The following is a 22,485-nucleotide window of genomic DNA, read 5'->3' as shown; positions in this document are numbered from 1 at the left end:
TGAACCATAGGGTTGATAAAGAAATAGACTGAACCATAGGGTTGATAAAGAAATAGACTGAACCATAGGGTTGATAAAGAAATAGACTGAACCATAGGGTTGATAAAGAAATAGACTGAACCATAGGGTTAATAAAGAAATAGACTGAAGCATAGGGTTGATAAAGAAATAGACTGAACCATAGGGTTGATAAAGAAATAGACTGAACCATAGGGTTGATAAAGAAATAGACTGAACCATATTGTCAATAAAGAAATAGACTGAACCATAGGGTTGATAAAGAAATAGACTGAACCATAGGGTTGATAAAGAAATAGACTGAAGCATAGGGTTGATAAAGAAATAGACTGAACCATAGGGTTGATAAAGAAATAGACTGAACCATATTGTCAATAAAGAAATAGACTGAAGCATAGGGTTGATAAAGAAATAGACTGAACCATAGAGTTGATAAAGAAATAGACTGAACCATATTGTCAATAAAGAAATAGACTGAACCATATTGTCAATAAAGAAATAGACTGAACCATAGGGTTGATAAAGAAATAGACTGAACCATAGGGTTGATAAAGAAATAGACTGAACCATAGGGTTGATAAAGAAATAGACTGAACCATATTGTCAATAAAGAAATAGACTGAACCATAGGGTTGATAAAGAAATAGACTGAACCATAGGGTTGATAAAGAAATAGACTGAACCATAGGGTTGATAAAGAAATAGACTGAAGCATAGGGTTGATAAAGAAATAGACTGAACCATAGGGTTGATAAAGAAATAGACTGAACCATAGGGTTGATAAAGAAATAGACTGAACCATAGGGTTGATAAAGAAATAGACTGAACCATAGGGTTAATAAAGAAATAGACTGAAGCATAGGGTTGATAAGAAATAGACTGAACCATAGGGTTGATAAAGAAATAGACTGAACCATAGGGTTGATAAAGAAATAGACTTAACCATATTGTCAATAAAGAAATAGACTGAACCATAGGGTTGATAAAGAAATAGACTGAACCATATTGTCAATAAAGAAATAGACTGAACCATAGGGTTGATAAAGAAATAGACTGAACCATATTGTCAATAAAGAAATAGACTGAACCATATTGTCAATAAAGAAATAGACTGAACCATAGGGTTGATAAAGAAATAGACTGAACCATAGGGTTGATAAAGAAATAGACTGAACCATAGGGTTGATAAAGAAATAGACTGAACCATATTGTCAATAAAGAAATAGACTGAACCATAGGGTTGATAAAGAAATAGACTGAACCATAGGGTTGATAAAGAAATAGACTGAACCATAGGGTTGATAAAGAAATAGACTGAACCATAGAGTTGATAAAGAAATAGACTGAAGCATAGGGTTGATAAAGAAATAGACTGAACCATATTGTCAATAAAGAAATAGACTGAACCATAGGGTTGATAAAGAAATAGACTGAACCATATTGTCAATAAAGAAATAGACTGAACCATAGGGTTAATAAAGAAATAGACTGAACCATATTGTCAATAAAGAAATAGACTGAACCATAGGGTTGATAAAGAAATAGACTGAACCATAGGGTTGATAAAGAAATAGACTGAAGCATAGGGTTGATAAAGAAATAGACTGAACCATATTGTCAATAAAGAAATAGACTGAACCATAGGGTTGATAAAGAAATAGACTGAACCATAGGGTTGATAAAGAAATAGACTGAAGCATAGGGTTGATAAAGAAATAGACTGAACCATAGGGTTGATAAAGAAATAGACTGAACCATATTGTCAATAAAGAAATAGACTGAAGCATAGGGTTGATAAAGAAATAGACTGAACCATAGAGTTGATAAAGAAATAGACTGAACCATAGGGTTGATAAAGAAATAGACTGAACCATAGGGTTGATAAAGAAATAGACTGAACCATAGGGTTGATAAAGAAATAGACTGAACCATAGGGTTGATAAAGGGTTGATAATAGACTGAACCATAGGGTTGATAAAGAAATAGACTGAACCATAGGGTTGATAAAGAAATAGACTGAACCATAGGGTTAATAAAGAAATAGACTGAAGCATAGGGTTGATAAAGAAATAGACTGAACCATAGGGTTGATAAAGAAATAGACTGAACCATAGGGTTGATAAAGAAATAGACTGAACCATATTGTCAATAAAGAAATAGACTGAACCATAGGGTTGATAAAGAAATAGACTGAACCATATTGTCAATAAAGAAATAGACTGAACCATAGGGTTGATAAAGAAATAGACTGAACCATATTGTCAATAAAGAAATAGACTGAACCATATTGTCAATAAAGAAATAGACTGAACCATAGGGTTGATAAAGAAATAGACTGAACCATAGGGTTGATAAAGAAATAGACTGAACCATAGGGTTGATAAAGAAATAGACTGAACCATAGGGTTGATAAAGAAATAGACTGAACCATAGGGTTGATAAAGAAATAGACTGAAGCATAGGGTTGATAAAGAAATAGACTGAACCATATTGTCAATAAAGAAATAGACTGAACCATAGGGTTGATAAAGAAATAGACTGAACCATAGGGTTGATAAAGAAATAGACTGAAGCATAGGGTTGATAAAGAAATAGACTGAACCATAGGGTTGATAAAGAAATAGACTGAACCATATTGTCAATAAAGAAATAGACTGAAGCATAGGGTTGATAAAGAAATAGACTGAACCATAGAGTTGATAAAGAAATAGACTGAACCATATTGTCAATAAAGAAATAGACTGAACCATATTGTCAATAAAGAAATAGACTGAACCATAGGGTTGATAAAGAAATAGACTGAACCATAGGGTTGATAAAGAAATAGACTGAACCATAGGGTTGATAAAGAAATAGACTGAACCATATTGTCAATAAAGAAATAGACTGAACCATAGGGTTGATAAAGAAATAGACTGAACCATAGGGTTGATAAAGAAATAGACTGAACCATAGGGTTGATAAAGAAATAGACTGAACCATAGAGTTGATAAAGAAATAGACTGAAGCATAGGGTTGATAAAGAAATAGACTGAACCATATTGTCAATAAAGAAATAGACTGAACCATAGGGTTGATAAAGAAATAGACTGAACCTTATTGTCAATAAAGAAATAGACTGAACCATAGGGTTAATAAAGAAATAGACTGAACCATAGGGTTGATAAAGAAATAGACTGAAGCATAGGGTTGATAAAGAAATAGACTGAACCATATTGTCAATAAAGAAATAGACTGAACCATAGGGTTGATAAAGAAATAGACTGAACCATAGGGTTGATAAAGAAATAGACTGAAGCATAGGGTTGATAAAGAAATAGACTGAACCATAGGGTTGATAAAGAAATAGACTGAACCATAGGGTTGATAAAGAAATAGACTGAACCATAGGGTTGATAAAGAAATAGACTGAACCATATTGTCAATAAAGAAATAGACTGAAGCATAGGGTTGATAAAGAAATAGACTGAACCATAGGGTTGATAAAGAAATAGACTGAACCATATTGTCAATAAAGAAATAGACTGAACCATAGGGTTGATAAAGAAATAGACTGAACCATAGGGTTGATAAAGAAATAGACTGAACCATAGGGTTGATAAAGAAATAGACTGAACCATAGGGTTGATAAAGAAATAGACTGAACCATAGGGTTGATAAAGAAATAGACTGACCATATTGCCAATAAAGAAATAGACTGAACCATAGAGTTGATAAAGAAATAGACTGAACCATAGGGTTGATAAAGAAATAGACTGAACCATAGAGTTGATAAAGAAATAGACTGAACCATAGGGTTGCCTATCTGCATTTACACTTTTAGGCTAATCATGTCCTAGATCACAAACTCTAAACAATATCTTGCTTAAAGTTAGCAATATATTGATGACTTCAATGTCACAAAAAACTCTGTTTTAAACACTATAATGTAGTGTTACACTTAACCCCAGTCTTCACTACAGTATGTGTTCATGGTGAATCGTGGAGCCTAAATCATGTTGCCTCTAAAAGCTCTGGTGCAGCTTGCTCAGATCGCTCATAGATGTAGGCGTGATACTCCACTTTTAACAATGGCCATTAAAACGGCTTTCAAATGTGTTTTCCAGGCGGGCCCCGGCACAATTTAACCCTTGACCTTAAATCCCCTGGTACCCAACTGATATCAGGGCTGACCAATCAGAGATCTGGGTGCCTTGCGTTCTGCCGTTACCATAGCAACACCCTCCATAGCTGGGTTCAGAAGAGCGGGGGGAGGGGGGATTTACAGTGGCTCTGTTGAGCTCTGTCAATATAGATGGAAGCCAAATCGATATGGTACGAAGGGATTTCACAGCTCACTGAGGCGTGTGGATCAGCCAGCAAGCAGCCAGTGCCCAGTACACATACCGGTCTGGGTCAGAGAGCTGCACTGAACCATTAAACACACACGCACACACGCACGCACGCACCACAGGTTGCATACACACACTGATAGCTAGGCACACACTCAAACTAATGCTAAAGCCCAACAAAAAAAGGCATATGGGCACACACACACCAAAGCACACACTCCGTGCAGAGCAGATAAAGACTAACACAGTGCGCTGTGATTAACCAGAGAAGCACTGCAGTCTTCTGCCATTAATTAGACACCTACTAATTAATTCAGAGCCACACACTGCTTCACAAAGGAACTACTGAGATAAACACACCTCCATGGCCACCCAGCAGCATAACTCATTTGTAAACAACAACAATAAAGAAATACAAGATTGTTATCCCTCCTCTGGTTATTGACATTTTATTTGTAAATGTCAGAAATTCGGGAAGCAACAACCATTCTTCCACAAGACCAAGGAGCGGAATCAGCTCAGCTAGCAGTCTTGATCAAATCCCCAAAAAGCCCATGTTTAGTTCCTTGTTAAATCTTATTCATGAAATTCATACTGAAAAACATAAGGCTAAAAGAGTAAAAGGTTTGACTCCATTACATGTAAATACTATGCAGAATAATTACAAATACAAATGGCATTACAATGTTTGTTACTATACTGCAGGGTTCCCCAACTAGCACGGTTTTATTTGGTCCCCCTAGTTTTCTGAGCAAAAATAAGATTATTATTATTTAAAAAAAATGTTTTTACATGATCATTGTTGGACATAAAAGACTTTAAAAACACCAGGAAATCAGCTCCAATTGATTTTAATTTTAGAAATCTGCTCCCAAGTATTCCCACGCAAAATAAAGAGACATGATTGTATAGAAATGTAAGCAAGGTTTGAAATTATTGTGTTTCAGTCAAATATTATATCTGTTTGGGATTTTTGCAGTCAATTTCCAGTCTACAATTGATCTATAATTATGTTCTGGCTCTCCGACTCAAGAAATAAATCATCTCGCGGCTCAATCTAGTTGATGATCCCTGCTATACTGCTATAAACACTTGACTCCATTACCATGTAAAAAATAAGCAGAATAAATACAAATACAAATGTCATTATAATGTTGTTACTATAGTATACTGTGTACACAGGTACGGTATTTATAAGATCAGTTATCATTGTTTCCTCCTTGAGCCTTAATTGATCAATCAATGTCACAGGTTGGCTGGAGAATGCACATACATCCAATCAATCAGCACCCAATCAATCCAATCAAATAAGCTCCTATCTGGACAGCAATTGGCTATTTCAATGCTTCAGATGGTACAGAACGGAGTAGGCTGACCACATACAAACATAGTCCAATTAAGAACCAATGCCATCAGGCATTCACTTTCATGTGAATACCTGGGTAGCAATGAATCCGTTTCAGCCACACAGATTTTCTTTCAGCCATCAAACCTATGAGGTGTTGTACTGACTCAAACAATGTTTGAAGGGAAAATGGCAAGTTCAATTTACAGTGGCTCTGAAGAGATTTGTCAATAGAATTTCAATCAATCAAACTATTGATTGATTGATTGATCAATTGATTGATACAGAAAGTTGCTCCTTTGGAAGGTCAACAATTGTTTTACAGTCCAGATAAGTCTCTGACCTAAACATATGGTCCAACGGTAATCCCAAGACACCCTCAAAGCCTTTACATGCTCACACACATGCAGGACAAGGAGTATGTTAGTGGCCTTGTAACTACAATGTAATGTTAGTGTCTGTGCATTAGTTTTAGTATTCATATGTAGACTCCTTTTTTGACCATGTGACCTGACTAGAAAAAGTGTGTGTGTGTATGTGTGTGTGTACGTGTGTGTACGAGTATACTGTGTATCCTCTGTATATATATATGTGTACGTGTATACTGTGTATCCTCTGTATATATATGTGTATGTGTATATTGTGTACGTGTATATATGTACAGTATGTTTAAACATGCATATTCACACGTTTACTTTCCCATTTTGCTCATGCAAAAACAATCAGTGATCAAAACCCCCATATCATTGTAACTAGAGGAGACAGCAGCACATCATGAGAAGCCAGTTCCAAATATTACAATTGACGATTGCGTGATGTGCAACACATTTTCCCACTGTTTACTTACACACATTGGTTGAATGATAATTTCCTCCTCGGTCCTCACTGACAGAGAAAGAGTCAGGACATCAGCCTCATCAGTCCTACAGTAGACCAGTAGTTATTCTTCACACACTTCAGGTCTGTTTGGATCCGGCAAAAGGACTCTGTCATGGCCGACTCTTTAACTTGAGCTGCCGTTAGCTCAGACCAGAAGGTCTGGAGAGGTACATTACACGCAGTTATCTTTGGCCTTCTCCTGACTGCCATGGCTGACCTACAGCTGGTGAGGTTTAGCACACCAGTGTGTGTGTCTACGTACTAGCACGGAGCTCCGGATTGACCCATTCTCTATCCACCTGGTTTCTGAGAAACCAAAGCCCATAGCACGGTGACAGCCCCCCCGGGCAGCATACTAACACAGGCAGGCAGACAGAGGCACGGAGGCATTCCATCGGCATAACAGAGGCACTTGGGGTCACTGATGCTGACAGAGTAGGCCTCCTTATCAAGTGGGTAGATAGATCGACACACATACACAAGCATTCCGATGCACATATTTTTTGTCCAATTGAATATGTATATTCACACACACGGACGGACGGATGCACACACGCATACACACACACACACACACACACACACACACACACACACACACACACACACACACACACACACACACACACACACACACACACGCATACACACACACACACACACACACACACACACACACACACACACACACACACATACACACACACACACACACACACACACACACGCATACACACACACACACACACGCATACACACACACACGCATACACACACACACACACGCATACACACACACACACATGCATACACGCACACACACACACACACACACACACACACACACACACACACACACACACACACACACACAAACATGATCTATACTCACTCAATACATAAACCTTGGAATAACTTATTTTTCTCCTTATTTTACTGAATCAGTTATGTATTAACAGCTGTAAGGCTTCTTGATCACAATCACCCTTTGTGATTAAACAGACACCCTTATCATATGCTACATGTTTTATTAACAGGATATGATATGGAGATAAGTATTTATATAACGTTGAGGGTGTAGTGTGTTTCAATAGTCAATGTGTCAACAAGATGAATGTTTGACCCAGAGGTCCATAATTCCAGCTTGTATAAGACATATGTTGATGATCGTACGCTTGATCACTCCAGTCAACCTGGCCCATTGTGAACTGGTTACTGATACGCTTCATGGGACTGTGAATACATGCTTGACAAAGAGATGGAAGTCATCCCTGAAAAAAATTTACAAATAAGAAGCAAGCGCATTTATTTCCCTCCTAATTATTGAGAAATTGTACATTTTTGTTGTAACCTTCTTTCATATCAAGTTGCAGCAATAGGTATGTTTTAACGGTGATTTGAAAAGGGGTTCTCTGTCCTCCAAAATGGGAGAAGAGGTACTTAACTGCATATTATGAATTTTTGCTTATTTGTTTGTTATTTTTATGTTATTTATTTCAGGCTGTGTTTTTTATTCATGTTATTGCCAATTGAGACAGAGAAGTTGCAGATTGCACCTCTAAATTGTGTTCAGGTGATTCCTTTCTGTATGAAATGCTATTTAAGTCATAGAAAAAGCAACTTTTCTGCCAGGTTAAGGAAGTGTTGAGGCATTTTAGCATGACCCAAGTACAACTCCTTGACATAATGATGTGGTGCTAAAGTCTGGCTGAGCTGAGGAGCTGGTACAGCTGGTACAGCTGGGTAGGCTGTGGTTTGAGTTTATTATGTTTTTATTGTCACATACTGGCACCAGGAAGGCAATTTAAGGATTTTGGGCACTGGCCAGCCAGGTTAGTAGAATGACATTTCTACTAGCCCAGGTGACATTCTCTGTAGCCAAGGATCCAAAAGCCCAGTCTGAAAAGCACTGGCGATGGACTAGCTTAATTTCCATCCCTGGTCGGCGGTGTTGCTGCTTATCAATTTGGATGGACCCACAAATGTTATTTCTTGAAGAGAAGAAACCTTTTGATTTCCACACAAAATCTATTACAAATTAATTTACATTAACTCTGCCTTAATAAATCACATATTGTAGCCTACCAAAAACATTCAATTAACATCAGGGCTTCATACCAGAGCATTGCATCACATAATGAATATTGATGGAATTTGGTTAGGCAGCTTTCAGATGTTATACTAACTTCATTTAAATAGCTATGCTCTAGCTCGTGATGCCTTTCCAAATGTTCTCATATGCAAATTCACATATTTCAAATATTTCACATTTTTAAACAACATTCTGCATCAAATATAGGCTATTCTACCATACAACTTTGTTCATTTAGAAGCTGCCTGCAATGAAATGTAGTAGACTAGGCTACTATTGGTGTTAGGCTATTGTATGTAGTAGCCTGCTTTTGGTGTTAGGCTATTGTATGCGTTAGACAAATGCAGAGAACTAATTAATCCATTGCAAAAATGTAGCCAATGCAATGCACAGTCAGTAATAGTAACTCCACACAGATAAAACAAAACAGAAAATAAGAATAGGCTAGACTACAGCAATGACAACAAAAACAATGGATTTAAAAGTGACACCCGGATGTGAGAATTTACCTGAGAAATAACATGAATGTTCCCTCTCTCCTTCGGAATCTCCCTTGTCCCAAACTCTGAGCGACTGTCTGCTTCTCACGCGGATTTTGCTCAGTGATGGCGCACGGAATTATCAAAGAGACCTTCGAGGAAATCTTCGGGTAGTTAAGACAGAAGACCATGTCTAGTCACCCGCTTCACACGCTCATGTAATTGTGCCTTGAAGGTGAAGTCCTAAAGATATGTATTCTTCAAATAATAACGAGTCACAGTGACATGCCAAAATATGTAACGCATACACCAAACTCCTCAAACCATCGGTGTCTGTACGCGTCAACCGTTGGTTGTTCGCTAAATACGAAGCTTCTCTCTGCAGCCAGCGTACCGGTTGGCGGTTGGTTGGCGCGCGCCTCACGGATTATTGCCCGGCCCCCTCGTGTTTTCCAATACCTTGACACATTGTTATGGCTTTCTCCCTTTATTTTTACGAGTGACCTGCGGCCAAGTTATTAGTCTACACATAATTACAAATCTGTGCAATTGGAGTCAAGTAAACGTGCCTGCTGCTGATTGCAAATTGACACACTTGGTCTTGGCAATATGACAGCTCCCCACACACTCACTCAGTAAAATATGACTGAAGGCAGTTCACTTACTGTAGCCTAATAATAATTTTACATGGATTGAATTTTTTGTTAGCATACTTTATGGCTCGCATGCATGACAGGTCAACGTTAGCCTGTATTTAGGTTAGGTATCTATAGATGGTTTGTGTGTGTGTGTCCCATCTCCTATGTACTATATTATAAACTGGGTGGTTTGAGCCCTGAATGCTGATTGACTGACAGCCATGATATATCAGACCTATACCACGGGTATTAAAAAAACATGTATTTTTTACAGCTCTAGTTACGTTGGTAACCAGTTTATAATAGCAGTAAGGCACCTCGGCGGTTTGTGATATATGGCCAATATACCACGGCTAACTAAGGGCTGTGTCCAGGAACTGCATAAGAGCAGCCCTTAGCTGTGGTATATTGGCCATATACCACACCTTCTCGGGCCTTATTGCTTAAATACACACACACACACACACACACACACACACACACACACACACACACACACACACACACACACACACACACACGCACACACACACACGCACACACACACACACACACACACACACACACACACACACACACACACACACACACACACACACACACACACACACACACACACACACACACACACACACACACACACACACACAGATCCCTACACAATCCCAACACTGTGAGCAGTTTGATAAACATATCGTGATCTTTCTCAGAATTGAATCCTCACTCTCTCAGTGTGGGAGCCTCTGACGGCATCTGTGTGGACTGGAGTGTGCTGCTAGCTGGACTTGCTAGGACCGGAGCTGAAACAAGAGAGAAGTTTTATCCTAATTACATTTAACTGCCTGGTGTAATCTGCTTTATCTGTTTCAACCAGAGACAAGGGTCTAATTGTGTCCCGCGCAGACGGTGGCAGGGTGGGGGCCGCTCCCTACCAGCCAGCAGCCTGACCCATGACCAGAGAGAATCAACCAGAGTCAGGAGACTCTCCCCAGGGATACAGGCTTCTTATGAGCCTCCCATTCCTCTGACTTACATCTAGACATGTGTTAAAGCACATGTGGTTATGATAAAGCCATCGGTGTGGGGTTATGATAGGTTAGGGTAGGCCGATTCTGTTCCTACTGCTGCAGGGGGACAGATACTATATCTATACTGTAGCATATATAACCTACCAAGCTTTAAACTTTAAACCCAGCGCTGAAATGTAGGACTATTCCCTCATTGATTTGGGCTACTTTGTGTGGGAGAGAGAGCACTCAGCCTCAGGGTGTTTGTGTGGGAGAGAGAGCACTCAGCCTCAGGGTGTTTGTGTGGGAGAGAGAGCACTCAGCCTCAGGGTGTTTGTGTGGGAGAGAGAGCACTCAGCCTCGGGGTGTTTGTGTGGGAGAGAGAGCACTCAGCCTCAGGGTGTTTGTGTGGGAGAGAGAGCACTCAGCCTCAGGGTGTTTGTGTGGGAGAGAGAGCACTCAGCCTCAGGGTGTTTGTGTGGGAGAGAGAGCACTCAGCCTCAGGGTGTTTGTGTGGGAGAGAGAGCACTCAGCCTAAGGGTGTTTGTGTGGGAGAGAGAGCACTCAGCCTCAGAGTGTTTGTGTGGGAGAGGGAGCACTCAGCCTCAGGGTGTTTGTGTGGGAGAGAGAGCACTCAGCCTAAGGGTGTTTGACCAAGAAGAAATCCACCTGCAACTCCCCATTATCACCAGACCTGGGCTCTGAAGCACCCATTCAGTAGAAGCTCAACTGGTTGGACTGATGGGGGACGAATACTTCACATCTATGATGAATAGATGACCTCTGCTTCAACAGCACCGTGGGAATCAAACTGATTGCCACAGCAATGGTCCTGGAAAAAAGCGTCAGGGAACAATATTTCCCTTACTAAGGGTGAGGATTACAATATCAACCATCTCAATACCGATCTGTACAAAATACAAAACCTATCTGCATTGTATTGTATAGATGTTGATGTTGATGTTGATGTTTAGGGTTAGGGTTAGGGTTAGGGTTAGGGTTAGGGTTAGGGTTAGGGTTATCATGTGTGGACAGTAACACTGAGACAAATTCCTTGCAACTACTTGTTGCATGGCAATAACATTTTCTCATTAATTGAGATTCTGATTAATTACAAAAGGTGTTATATAAAGATTGACATGATCTAAATTGATTAGATAAGGTTGTCCTTGTCCTCGCCTGCCAACATGTAAGCACAATACAAAGGACTACACCACAGTGTGTGTGTGTGTGTGATATCGATCTTGTATTTATTTATTTATTGTTGTTAACAAATGAGGTATGCCAGGCTGCTGTGTGGTCATGGAGGTGTATGTTTATCTCAGCAGATCCTTTGTGAAGCAGTGTGTGGCTCTGCATTAATTAGTAGGTGTCTAATGGCAGAGGACTGCAGTGCTTCTCTGGTTAATCATGTGTCAGCACATTGAATTAGTCTCATCTGCTCTGCAGGGAGTGTGGTGTGTGAGTGTGTTAGTGACGACACCATGGTATTTCAGGTATGGTGCACTGTGTGTATCATACGTTTGAAAAGCGCTTTACAACTGAAGTTGCAGTTGTGGTAGCCTATGCCCTGTGCGGTATGTTCATGCCTACACATGTGGTCACATGTCCAGACAACGGGGAGACATCCAGGGAGACAGCTATTCATTAGGTTTCACTTCCCTGTCAACTCCCTGAAAAGATGAACCATGACATTCCATCATGTTTTAGTCAATTTGAAGCACCTGCTCCCCTCAGAATAAAAACTGATTGGCACTCCCTGCAATCCCCGGTCGTTGATGTATAGAATAGGCCTTAGCTACAGTATGCCATGCGTCTGTATACTAAGCACCTGCCTGTGTACCCTGCTCTGTCTCTCTGTACCCATGCCATGGTGGTATTTCACAGGAGAGCGCTCTAGAGTGTATTCATATGTGTCTTGTGATCAGACAGTCTATTCGAGGTAGACTGAGCGATATGGTACACAAAGTAAACAGCATAGTCGGTCAATTTCCGCAACAACTAAGAGCGTTGAAGCACAAGGCTAAACTTCTCTGCTGTTTTGGTCTCGTACCTACCACACTCTAGCAGCGTGAAGCGAACCCGCGCAGACACAGAAACTGTGTGTGACTGTGTGAGAGTTAAGTCCTGCATCTCACTCATCTCAATGTGCGGTGCTGCTCGTGGCAACGTCATTTTGCTGAGTCAATCTTTAAGGAAATTGTTTGTTTTATGGCCATATGTAGTATAGGTAGTGTGTGACTTGACATGGCCACAGTATCTCCCTGTAGTAGGGATCATGGGTTGACATGGCCACTGTATCTCCCTGTAGTAGGAATTCATGGGTTGACATGGCCACAGTATCTCCCTGTAGTAGGAATCATGGGTTGACATGGCCACAGTATCTCCCTGTAGTATGGATCATGGTTTGACATGGCCACATTATCTCCCTGTAGTATGGATCATGGGTTGACATGGCCACTGTATCTCCCTGTAGTAGGAAATCATGGGTAGACATGGCCAAAGTATCTCCCTGTAGTAGGGATCATGGGTTGACATGGCCACATTATCTCCCTGTAGTAGGGATTGTGGGTTGACATGGCCACACTATCTCCCTGTAGTAGGAAATCATGGGTTGACATGGCCACAGTATCTCCCTGTTGTAGGGATCATGGGTTGACATGGCCACATTATCTCCCTGTTGTAGGGATCATGGGTTGACATGGCCACTGTATCTCCCTGTAGTAGGAAATCATGGGTAGACATGGCCAAAGTATCTCCCTGTAGTAGGGATCATGGGTTGACATGGCCACATTATCTCCCTGTAGTAGGGATTGTGGGTTGACATGGCCACACTATCTCCCTGTAGTAGGAAATCATGGGTTGACATGGCCACAGTATCTCCCTGTTGTAGGGATCATGGGTTGACATGGCCACATTATCTCCCTGTTGTAGGGATCATGGGTTGACATGGCCACATTATCTCCCTGTTGTAGGGATCATGGGTTGACATGGCCACATTATCTCCCTGTTGTAGGGATCATGGGTTGACATGGCCACATTATCTCCCTGTTGTAGGGATCATGGGTTGACATGGCCACATTATCTCCCTGTTGTAGGGATCATGGGTTGACATGTTCTCTGTTTTTTAGAGGTATGTTGATTGCCTGTTAGAACCTAAAGCCAGTGTTGTTTAGTGCTGCTGGGAAGGGACACACACACACACACACACACACACTGACCCATTTTATTTCTGATCTGTGTACTGTATGGTCCCTAGAAAAACCGTTCAGGGAGTAAAGTTGGACCCCAACCTGTCTCAACCAATCAGAATCATCCTGGGAAAGGATCTCTAATAACATCTGACATCTGGGAGGACAGGGAATATGGACAATACCAGTGTGTGTGTGTGTGTGTGTGTGTGTGTGTGTGTGTGTGTGTGTGTGTGTGTGTGTGTGTGTATTTAAGCAATAAGGCCCGAGAAGGTGTGGTATATGTCCAATATACCACGACTAAGGGCTGCTCTTATGCACAACGCAATGCTAAAGCTGAGAGGCGACGTTATGAGGGAACACGGCTGGCAAGGAAGCCCGAGGGCACATGGGGAGTGTGGCAGAGTCAGGATGGAGACCTGAGCCAACTCCCCGTGCTTACCTTGGCGGACGTTGTACTGGTCAGGCACCGTGTTGTGCGATGGAGCGCACTGTGTCTCCAGTATGCGTTCTTAGCCCGGTGCACTACATCCCAGCTCGCGGCATCTGCCGGGCTAGGGTGAGCATCCAGCCAGGACGGATGGTGCCAGCCCTGCTCTCCAGACCTCCAGTCTACGGCCCAGGATGCCCACAGGAAGAGATCCTCACATTGTTACATTATGTCACATACATTATATCATTTAATAGAGGCTGGTTGGAAACATTTTGGACAAACATTTTGCACAAACGTATACAATATGTACAGTACTGTAGTAGTCAAAAGTTTGTACACACCTACTCATTCCAGGGTTTTTCTATATTTAGACTATTTTCTACATTGTAGAATAAAAGTGAAGACATCAAAACTATGATATAACACTTACGCAATCATGCAGTAACCAAAAAAGTGTTAAACAAACAAACAAATATTTAATATTTTAGTTTCTTCAAAGTAGCCACCCTTTGCCTTGATGACAACTTTGCACACTCTTGGCATTCTCTCAAGCTGGTTAAGTGTGCCTTGAATTCTAAATAAATCACAGACAGTGTCACCAGCAAAGCACCCCCACACCATCACACCTCCTCCTCCATGCTTCACGGTGGGAACCACACATGTGGAGATCATCCGTTCACCTACTCTGCATCTCACAAAGACGTGGCGGTTGGAACCAAAAATCTCAAATTTGGACTCATTAGACCAAAGGACAGATTTCCACTGGTCTAATGTCCATTGTTCATGTTTCTTGGCCCAAGCAAGTCTCATATTCTTATTAGTGCCCTTTAGTAGTCGTTTCTTTGCAGCAATTCGACCATTCGAAGGCCTGATTGAAGGTCTCCTCTGAACAGTTGATGTTGAGATGTGTCTGTTACTTGAACTCTGTGGAGCATTTATTTGGGCTGCAATTTCTGAGGCTGGTAACTCTAATGAACTTATCTTCTGCAGCAGAGGTAACTCTGAGTCTTCCTTTCTTGTGGCGGTCCTCATGAGAGCCAGTTTCATCATAGCGCTTGATGGTTTTTGCGACTGCACTTGAAGAAACTTTAAAAGTTCTTGACATTTTCCGGATTGACTGACCTTCATGTCTTAAAGTAATGATGGACTGTCATTTCTCTTTGCTTATTTGAGCTGATCTTGCCATAACATGGACTTGGTCTTTTATCAAATAGGGCAATATTCTGTATACTGTACCACCCCTACCTTGTCACAAAACTGATTGGCTCAAACTGATTAAGAAGGAAAGAAATTCCACGAATTAACTTTTAATAAGGCACACCTGTTAATTGAAATGCAATGGTTGAGATGGTTGAGAGAATGCCAAGAGTGTGCAAAGCTGTGATGATTCTGCATGATTCCATATGTGTTATTTCATAGTTTTGATGTCTTCACTATTATTCTATAATGAAGAAAGTATTAGAAATAAAGAAAAAGAGTAGGTGTGTCTAAACTTTTGACTGGTACTGTATGATCGATTTATTCAAAGCCATTATATCTGTGTTGTATGTGTTTCTGATTCTGGACTTTTAAATCGTATGTAACCAAAAGGCTGTGGACACAATTTTCTTTTGTGTGGACAGCAATGAATCTATCGCTCTCTCTATCTACACATGTCAAGTGCGGTGAGGTTAAAGCTAATTTTTAGGTTCCAGAATTGGTGCACCTGACTCCCGAGACCCACTTTCTCTCTTTTCATCCCACTTTTCTCGTCTTTTTTTTATCATCTGCAATCGGTGAAGATGAAAGATCCTGTGCACTGTCCACACGAAAGCAGGAAATAAAAGGAAGACGATACAAGCAGATGGTATAACAGTCGTATCAGTGAGGATAATCACGGGTGTTTGTCGAAATAGGTATTTGCTAACTGTTTTAGGTTAATTGAGTGTATTCATGTGATTGAGTACAATAAGTCCAGGATGTGGTATTGTTGTAGCAAACAGTGGGACAGGGAAGCGAACCCAGGTCGAGTGGGGTGAAAGGCAAACATCCTACGTATCGCACTAATAGGGTTAACCCAGATGGTGGGAATTGTAATATAATAATAAATTGTTGTTCCACCTCAAAAAGCACAAGAAAGATTTCAACACCCACCATCTCAGATTTTTCTGAAATCGTTTCTGTAGTTAGAAACAGATAAGATTAGCATTACTGAAACATTATTTTGTTGAAAGATTATTTTAACTCTGATAAATATAGCTAATTGATAGCACCTAAATTGTTCATTTAAATGTATAGGATTCATATAATATTCAATAAATATAGTGCCCAACATCATCATCACAACCATTTCTGAACAAATTGGTGAGTGCCTATATTTGTCCAATTTACAAGAGCGCTTTACATGCATGCATGAATAGGAAATGTGTTATTTGCATATCCCAACTCTACCTGAGAGGTCACAGCCTGGGTTTGCAATTATCAACAGTGATCGTGAAGCAATTCACTGCCTTGCTCAAGGGCACATTGACAGATTTTTCATCTTGTTGGCTTGGGGATTTGAACTAGCAACCTCGTGGTTAATGGCCCAGCGCTCGAACCGCAAGGCCACCCAATAGGCTCAGATAGTGAGGATTGTTACATTATTATGGTGTGCGAATGCGTGAATCCGTGATTCTGCGAGCTATCCACACTGCAGCTATTATGGTCTGTAGGTAAGATATTCAAACCCACACATTCAGCACCATTAGTCATGAGATCCCTGCAGACTCAAATTAACCAATGACGCAAGGCATTCGTCTAAAGACATGTGACTCAAATGAGATATAGAGCTTTTTGCTCAATGATTCATGGGGCCTATCCAAGACATCCAGCTCTCTGGTGGGCCTGTGCGGGATGGGGATGCAGCCAAGCGAGAGACAAGGCCAGCTAATGAGGGAGCGGATGTCCTGTCCTGTCCTCTAGGCCTGATGATGTTTAAAAACATCATATTTTTCCCTTTTTAAGCTGCGAATAGCATTTCAGCTTTGTTAACGTATGTGTATATGTATTACATTGAGAGATTAGCACTCTTTCATGGTCATCAAAAACAAGTGGATTTATTTTCACTGTGTATACAGTAGGTAAACATTATAATATATGGTGTACTCCTGTTGTAGTCTTTCATGTGACAAATAAACTTTGATTTTATTTAACTTGATTATTTGTAAGAGTACTCCCATGAAAATATGGTAGGTATTTTATATGTAAAAAACAATCAGATATAGGAGTTCTCTCATCAAAATATGGTAGGTATTTTATATGTAAAAAACAATCAGATATAGGAGTTCTCTCATCAAAATCATTGATGTGAAAACATAAGATGTACAAGATGTATATACTGGTGCTCCCTTGTCTGCCCTGGGGAGGCCTTCTGACCGCACGATGCTCCAGAGGGCAGCTGCTGCTTTAGGACTAACACCATGCACCATTTTAATGGACATCATTACAGGGCCCATCATACAAAAAAAATACTGGGTGATTTGAAAAGCCATAGTCAATCAATCAATAATATAATAATTATTTTAGCAAAACTGTTTATTTTTTATTTACAATCTGTAGAATCTATGAGAATAGGAAAGTTCAATTATTTTGTGAAGCATCACAGCACAGTTGAAAAATATATGGCAAATAGAAATCCGAAATGGATGATGTTGAGAGATAGATGGGAGGTGTTGAATGGAGCTGAAGGGTGGGACTAATAACAAGATAAACAAGGTAAATCATACGGGATCTGTAAAATGGATATAGGTTTGGAACTTCTGTGAAATAGCACAGTTACAAATAGAAATCAAACTGGATGGACATCAGAAATAGAGGAAGGACTAAGAACAAACAAGAGATAACTATTATAAAGTAGACTGTGTCTGTAAAATGTGTATGAGATGTATAAATTGAAGGTAAAAGCAGAAGTGTTTATTAGTTTACTCCAATTGGGGGATCGGCGGAAAGGTTTGCGGGTAATAATAATAAAGGTATATTCTTTAAATAGTATGTATGTCTATATAGGTATGTGTATGTATATATGTGTATATGTCTGCATGTGTGTATGGATATATATATTTAGCCCAAAAATATGGGGGATTGGAAATGATGCAGACAATTACATTGGAAGCAACATTCTTTCCGCAATATTAAGCTGATGTTCCCTCAAAAAAATAAAAATACAAAAAATACAAAAACAGGAAGCAAATTCTCTCTCCAATTGCTCCAACAAGGAATTGAATCAACGCAGGGATTTAGAGTGATTACTTAAAGTGCCCAACACGGAGTCGCTAAGGTTACACAGTGGCTAGTGCTTACTGCTGGACGGGGATAAGTGGGGAATAGAGCGTCTGTAAACAAAGGTGTGGGGATACAGAGCACAGCCTAGAGTATACCCCAAAATAGAAGCTTAGATGGAGAAACAAATGAATGCTGTGTTTTAGACATGATGAGCAATGGAACGTGTACAATGACTAATGTGTCTGGTACAATTATGCAACTTTCTCCATTGACATTGGGAGGAGCAGACACCAGCTTACATGTATGTGCTTGCAAAACAGTTTCAATTTTCAGATTGGCTTCGGCTGCTTTTCTATGCAAGTCTCTTATTACCCAATGTGTCCAGAACAGACACTCATATGATACATGACACCGGAGAATGTAATTAGGGAAAGATTAAAATATGGTCCAACAATGATTGGACTGGTTTAGCAAGTACTTGGAAACACAGGTGGCTGGTGGCACCTTAATTGAGGAGGACAGGCTTATAGTACTGTCTACAACGGAATTAATGGAATAGTATCAATCACATGGTCTCTATCTGTTCTAATCCCTTTTCCATGAATTCCATTCCAGACTTTGTTATGAGCCGCCCTCCCCTCACCAGCCTCCTGTGCTCGGAATGCACTATGACTATAGAGAACACATCCTGTAGTGTGCAGGCCACTAGGCTTTCTGTTCATCATCTCACTCTCTCACCTGTGGAGAATCTTCACACCTGAGGCTGACATTGGTTCGGTTACAGATGAAAGCAAGTAGGGGATAGATCTAATGCATTCTGATTCATTAGGGAGTAAACTGTCTATCCTCCCCTCTTTCACTCTCTCTTCCTCATAAAATGCCTGATGTGTTGCCTTCACTCTCTCCATCTCTCTCTTTAAGATGGTGCCCACCCTCGTAATGCTTGAGAAGGATGTCGTTTTTGCTGTCGAAGGTCACACACACTTCCCAAAGGCAACAGCAGGGACTTGCTCAGGGACACAGAGATCAGAGTTACAAACCAAGAGGTCATATGTTGGATCACTTGTAATATAGATGACCAGATTCTATTGGCCATGTAGGGCCTGTGGTGCTGTTTTGGGATAGTGGAAGTCCTCTAAAAATAGACTGCCATAATAATTAAATCTATGTTCAACCCTGGTTTGTTTCTGTACAGAAAGTACTCGTCTCTCTCTCTTTCTCCCCCTCTCTATCTCTCCCAGTCTCCTCCACTCTCTCCACTCTCTCTCTTTGTCCCCCTCTCGCTGCCCTGTAGCAGCTGTCAGAATGGATGAAATTCTCTCACATCAGGAAGATGTTCTGGAGTGAGAGAGAGAGTGAGAGAGGAGAGAGGGAGTAGAGAGAGAGGAGGGAGGGAGTAGAGAGAGAGGAAAGAGGGAGTAGAGAGAGAGGAGAGAGGGAGTAGAGAGAGAGGAAAGAGGGAGTAGAGAGAGAGGAGAGAGGGAGTAGAGAAAGAGGAAAGAGTGAGTAGAGAGAGAGGAAAGAGGGAGTAGAGAGAGAGGAAAGAGGGAGTAGAGAGAGAGGAAAGAGGGAGTAGAGAGAGAGGAGAGAGGGAGTGGAGAGAGGGAGGAGAGATGGCGGATTGAGAGAGTAGAAAGAGAGGGAGTAAGGAGAGAGGAGAGAAAGAGTAGAGCGAGAGGAGACAAGGAGGAAAGAGGGAGTAAGGAGAGAGGAGAGAGGGAGTAGAGAGACAGGAAAGAGGGAGTAGAGAGAGAGGAGAGAGGGAGTAGAGAGAGAGGAAAGAGGGAGTAGAGAGAGAGGAGAGAGGGAGTAGAGAGAGAGGAAAGAGGGAGTAGCGAGAGAGGAGAGAGGGAGTAGAGAGAGAGGAAAGAGGGAGTAGAGGGAGAGAGGGAGTAGAGAGAGATGAAAGAGGGAGTAGAGAGAGAGGAGAGAGGGAGTAGAGAGAGAGGAGAGAGGGAGTAGAGAGAGAGGAGAGAGGGAGTAGAGAGAGAGGAGAGAGGGAGTAGAGAGAGAGGAAAGAGGGAGTAGAGAGAGAGGAAAGAGGGAGTAGAGAGAGAGGAGAGAGGGAGTAGAGAGAGAGGAGAGAGGGAGTAGAGAGAGAGTAGAGAGGGAGTAGAGAGAGAGGAGAGAGGGAGTAGAGAGAGAGGAGAGATGGAGTAAGGAGGCCAGATGAAAGTAAGCTCTGGGGATTCAGGTCTTTTCATTTCAGTCAGATCGTTTGTGTTCTGGACACAAACCGTGGTAGTGTTGGAGATGTGAGTGTGGGGTAAGTGCGTGTGTTTACAATGTATATATTGTCTAAGGGATGAAGAATCAAGGGGCAAAATGCACAGCTTCAAAAGTTCACCATTGCACTTATCATCAGACTTTTCAACAGAATTGTAAAAAGAGTAGTGGGAATGAATTACCCCGACCCTTAATTAATGCAACTAGAGCTATAGCAGTAACACATCTGACTATTCTGTAAGACAGGTGGCATGGGGACAGCACTTTTCACCACAGTCATCTACTACAGTATATAGTAGTAATATCCCAATGGACTATTCTATGCAATACTCATTATAACAGTACTGTCAGAGCTGTAATTGTCCATGATCCATTTCCATCACTGAGACAGCTGCTAGCTTTCTTGAACTCTCATGTATCACCATAAATGTATCACCACTCTTGGTTTTCTCCTCCAGTTCTGACTCCAGCGCCTACTGAATACGGCACCCTACTTTGACCTTGAAACCCTGGCCTTGGGAAGTGTTCTAATCCTCCTGAATACAGGACATGGCTGCAGTGATGGTCAGGGTCATATTAACCACCCAGGGGCTTCAAATATAATGCTCTTTATTTTTTTTACTGCACCCGCCAACCGCAGGAGACCCCCCCCCTATTAGAGGAGAGAGCCTAGTGCCGCTCTGCTGGTCATCAGATAGGGGGAGGAGGAGAGGAGGCAGGGGCCTAGGTGGATTCCACCAGCCTGCTGCCTTGGTTGGGTGACTGATTTATTAGAAAAGCCAAAAAAGAATCACAGCTGTTAATCAAATAGGGCACATGTTTAAATGTACCACAGGTGAAAGTAAGCAAGTACGGTCCAGTACGGAGTCCTGACCAAATAAATAGTGGGGGTACCCCGTAGGCTTACCGGTAAAACATGAGGCTATCACACCGATCAAGCATTTGTTAATCCGGCCCTGGTGGTGGCAGCCTCCAGCAAGCTAGTAAGTAATAAGCAGAGACGGAGGTCAAGCTGGTTCATCCAGTAGACTGCCAACAGAGGCCTGGTTGGCTGGTCTACCTCATTACTGGTCAAAGCTCCCAGAGCTCACAGAGAAGACTACATTAAGTACGATTCCAGGTTCCACCACCTGTGTTATTGATAATATTTGCACTGTGGTATGGTCACTGTGGTATGGTCACTGTGGTATGGTCATCTTGGTATGGTCATCTTGGTTTGGTCACTGTGGTATGGTCATCTTGGTATGGTCACTGTGGTATGGTCATCTTGGTATGGTATGGTCATCTTGGTATGGTCATCTTGGTTTGGTCACTGTGGTATGGTCATCTTGGTATGGTCACTGTGGTATGGTCATCTTGGTATGGTCATCTTGGTATGGTCACTGTGTTATGGTCATCTTGGTATGATCACTGTGGTATGGTCATCTTGGTATGGTCACTGTGGTATGGTCATCTTGGTATGGTCACTGTGGTATGGTCATCTTGGTATGGTCACTGTGGTATAGTCACTGTGGTAAGGCCATCTTTGTATGGTCACTGTGGCATGGTCATCTTGGTATGGTCACTGTGGTATGGTCACTGTGGTATGGTCACTGTGGTATGGT

General features: G+C 41.2%; 1 protein-coding gene across 1 annotated transcript in view; it reads right to left on the bottom strand.

Annotated features, from left to right (window-relative positions):
- The window catches only part of LOC109875971 (prolactin receptor-like), a 59,149-nt gene extending 49,633 nt beyond the window's left edge, over positions 1-9,516 (bottom strand). Inside the window, exon 1 of the mRNA XM_031823950.1 lies at positions 9,175-9,516. Within this exon, the coding sequence (XP_031679810.1) occupies positions 9,175-9,335 (161 nt within the window). The 5' untranslated portion in view covers positions 9,336-9,516. The remainder of the gene's footprint in view (positions 1-9,174) is intronic.
- Between the last annotated feature and the right edge of the window lie 12,969 nt (positions 9,517-22,485).

This window comes from Oncorhynchus kisutch, linkage group LG5 (assembly GCF_002021735.2).
Source record: "Oncorhynchus kisutch isolate 150728-3 linkage group LG5, Okis_V2, whole genome shotgun sequence".
NCBI lineage: Eukaryota > Metazoa > Chordata > Actinopteri > Salmoniformes > Salmonidae > Oncorhynchus > Oncorhynchus kisutch.
The sequence above is the reverse complement of the archived record's forward strand: the minus strand, read 5'-3'. Positions and strand labels throughout refer to the sequence as shown.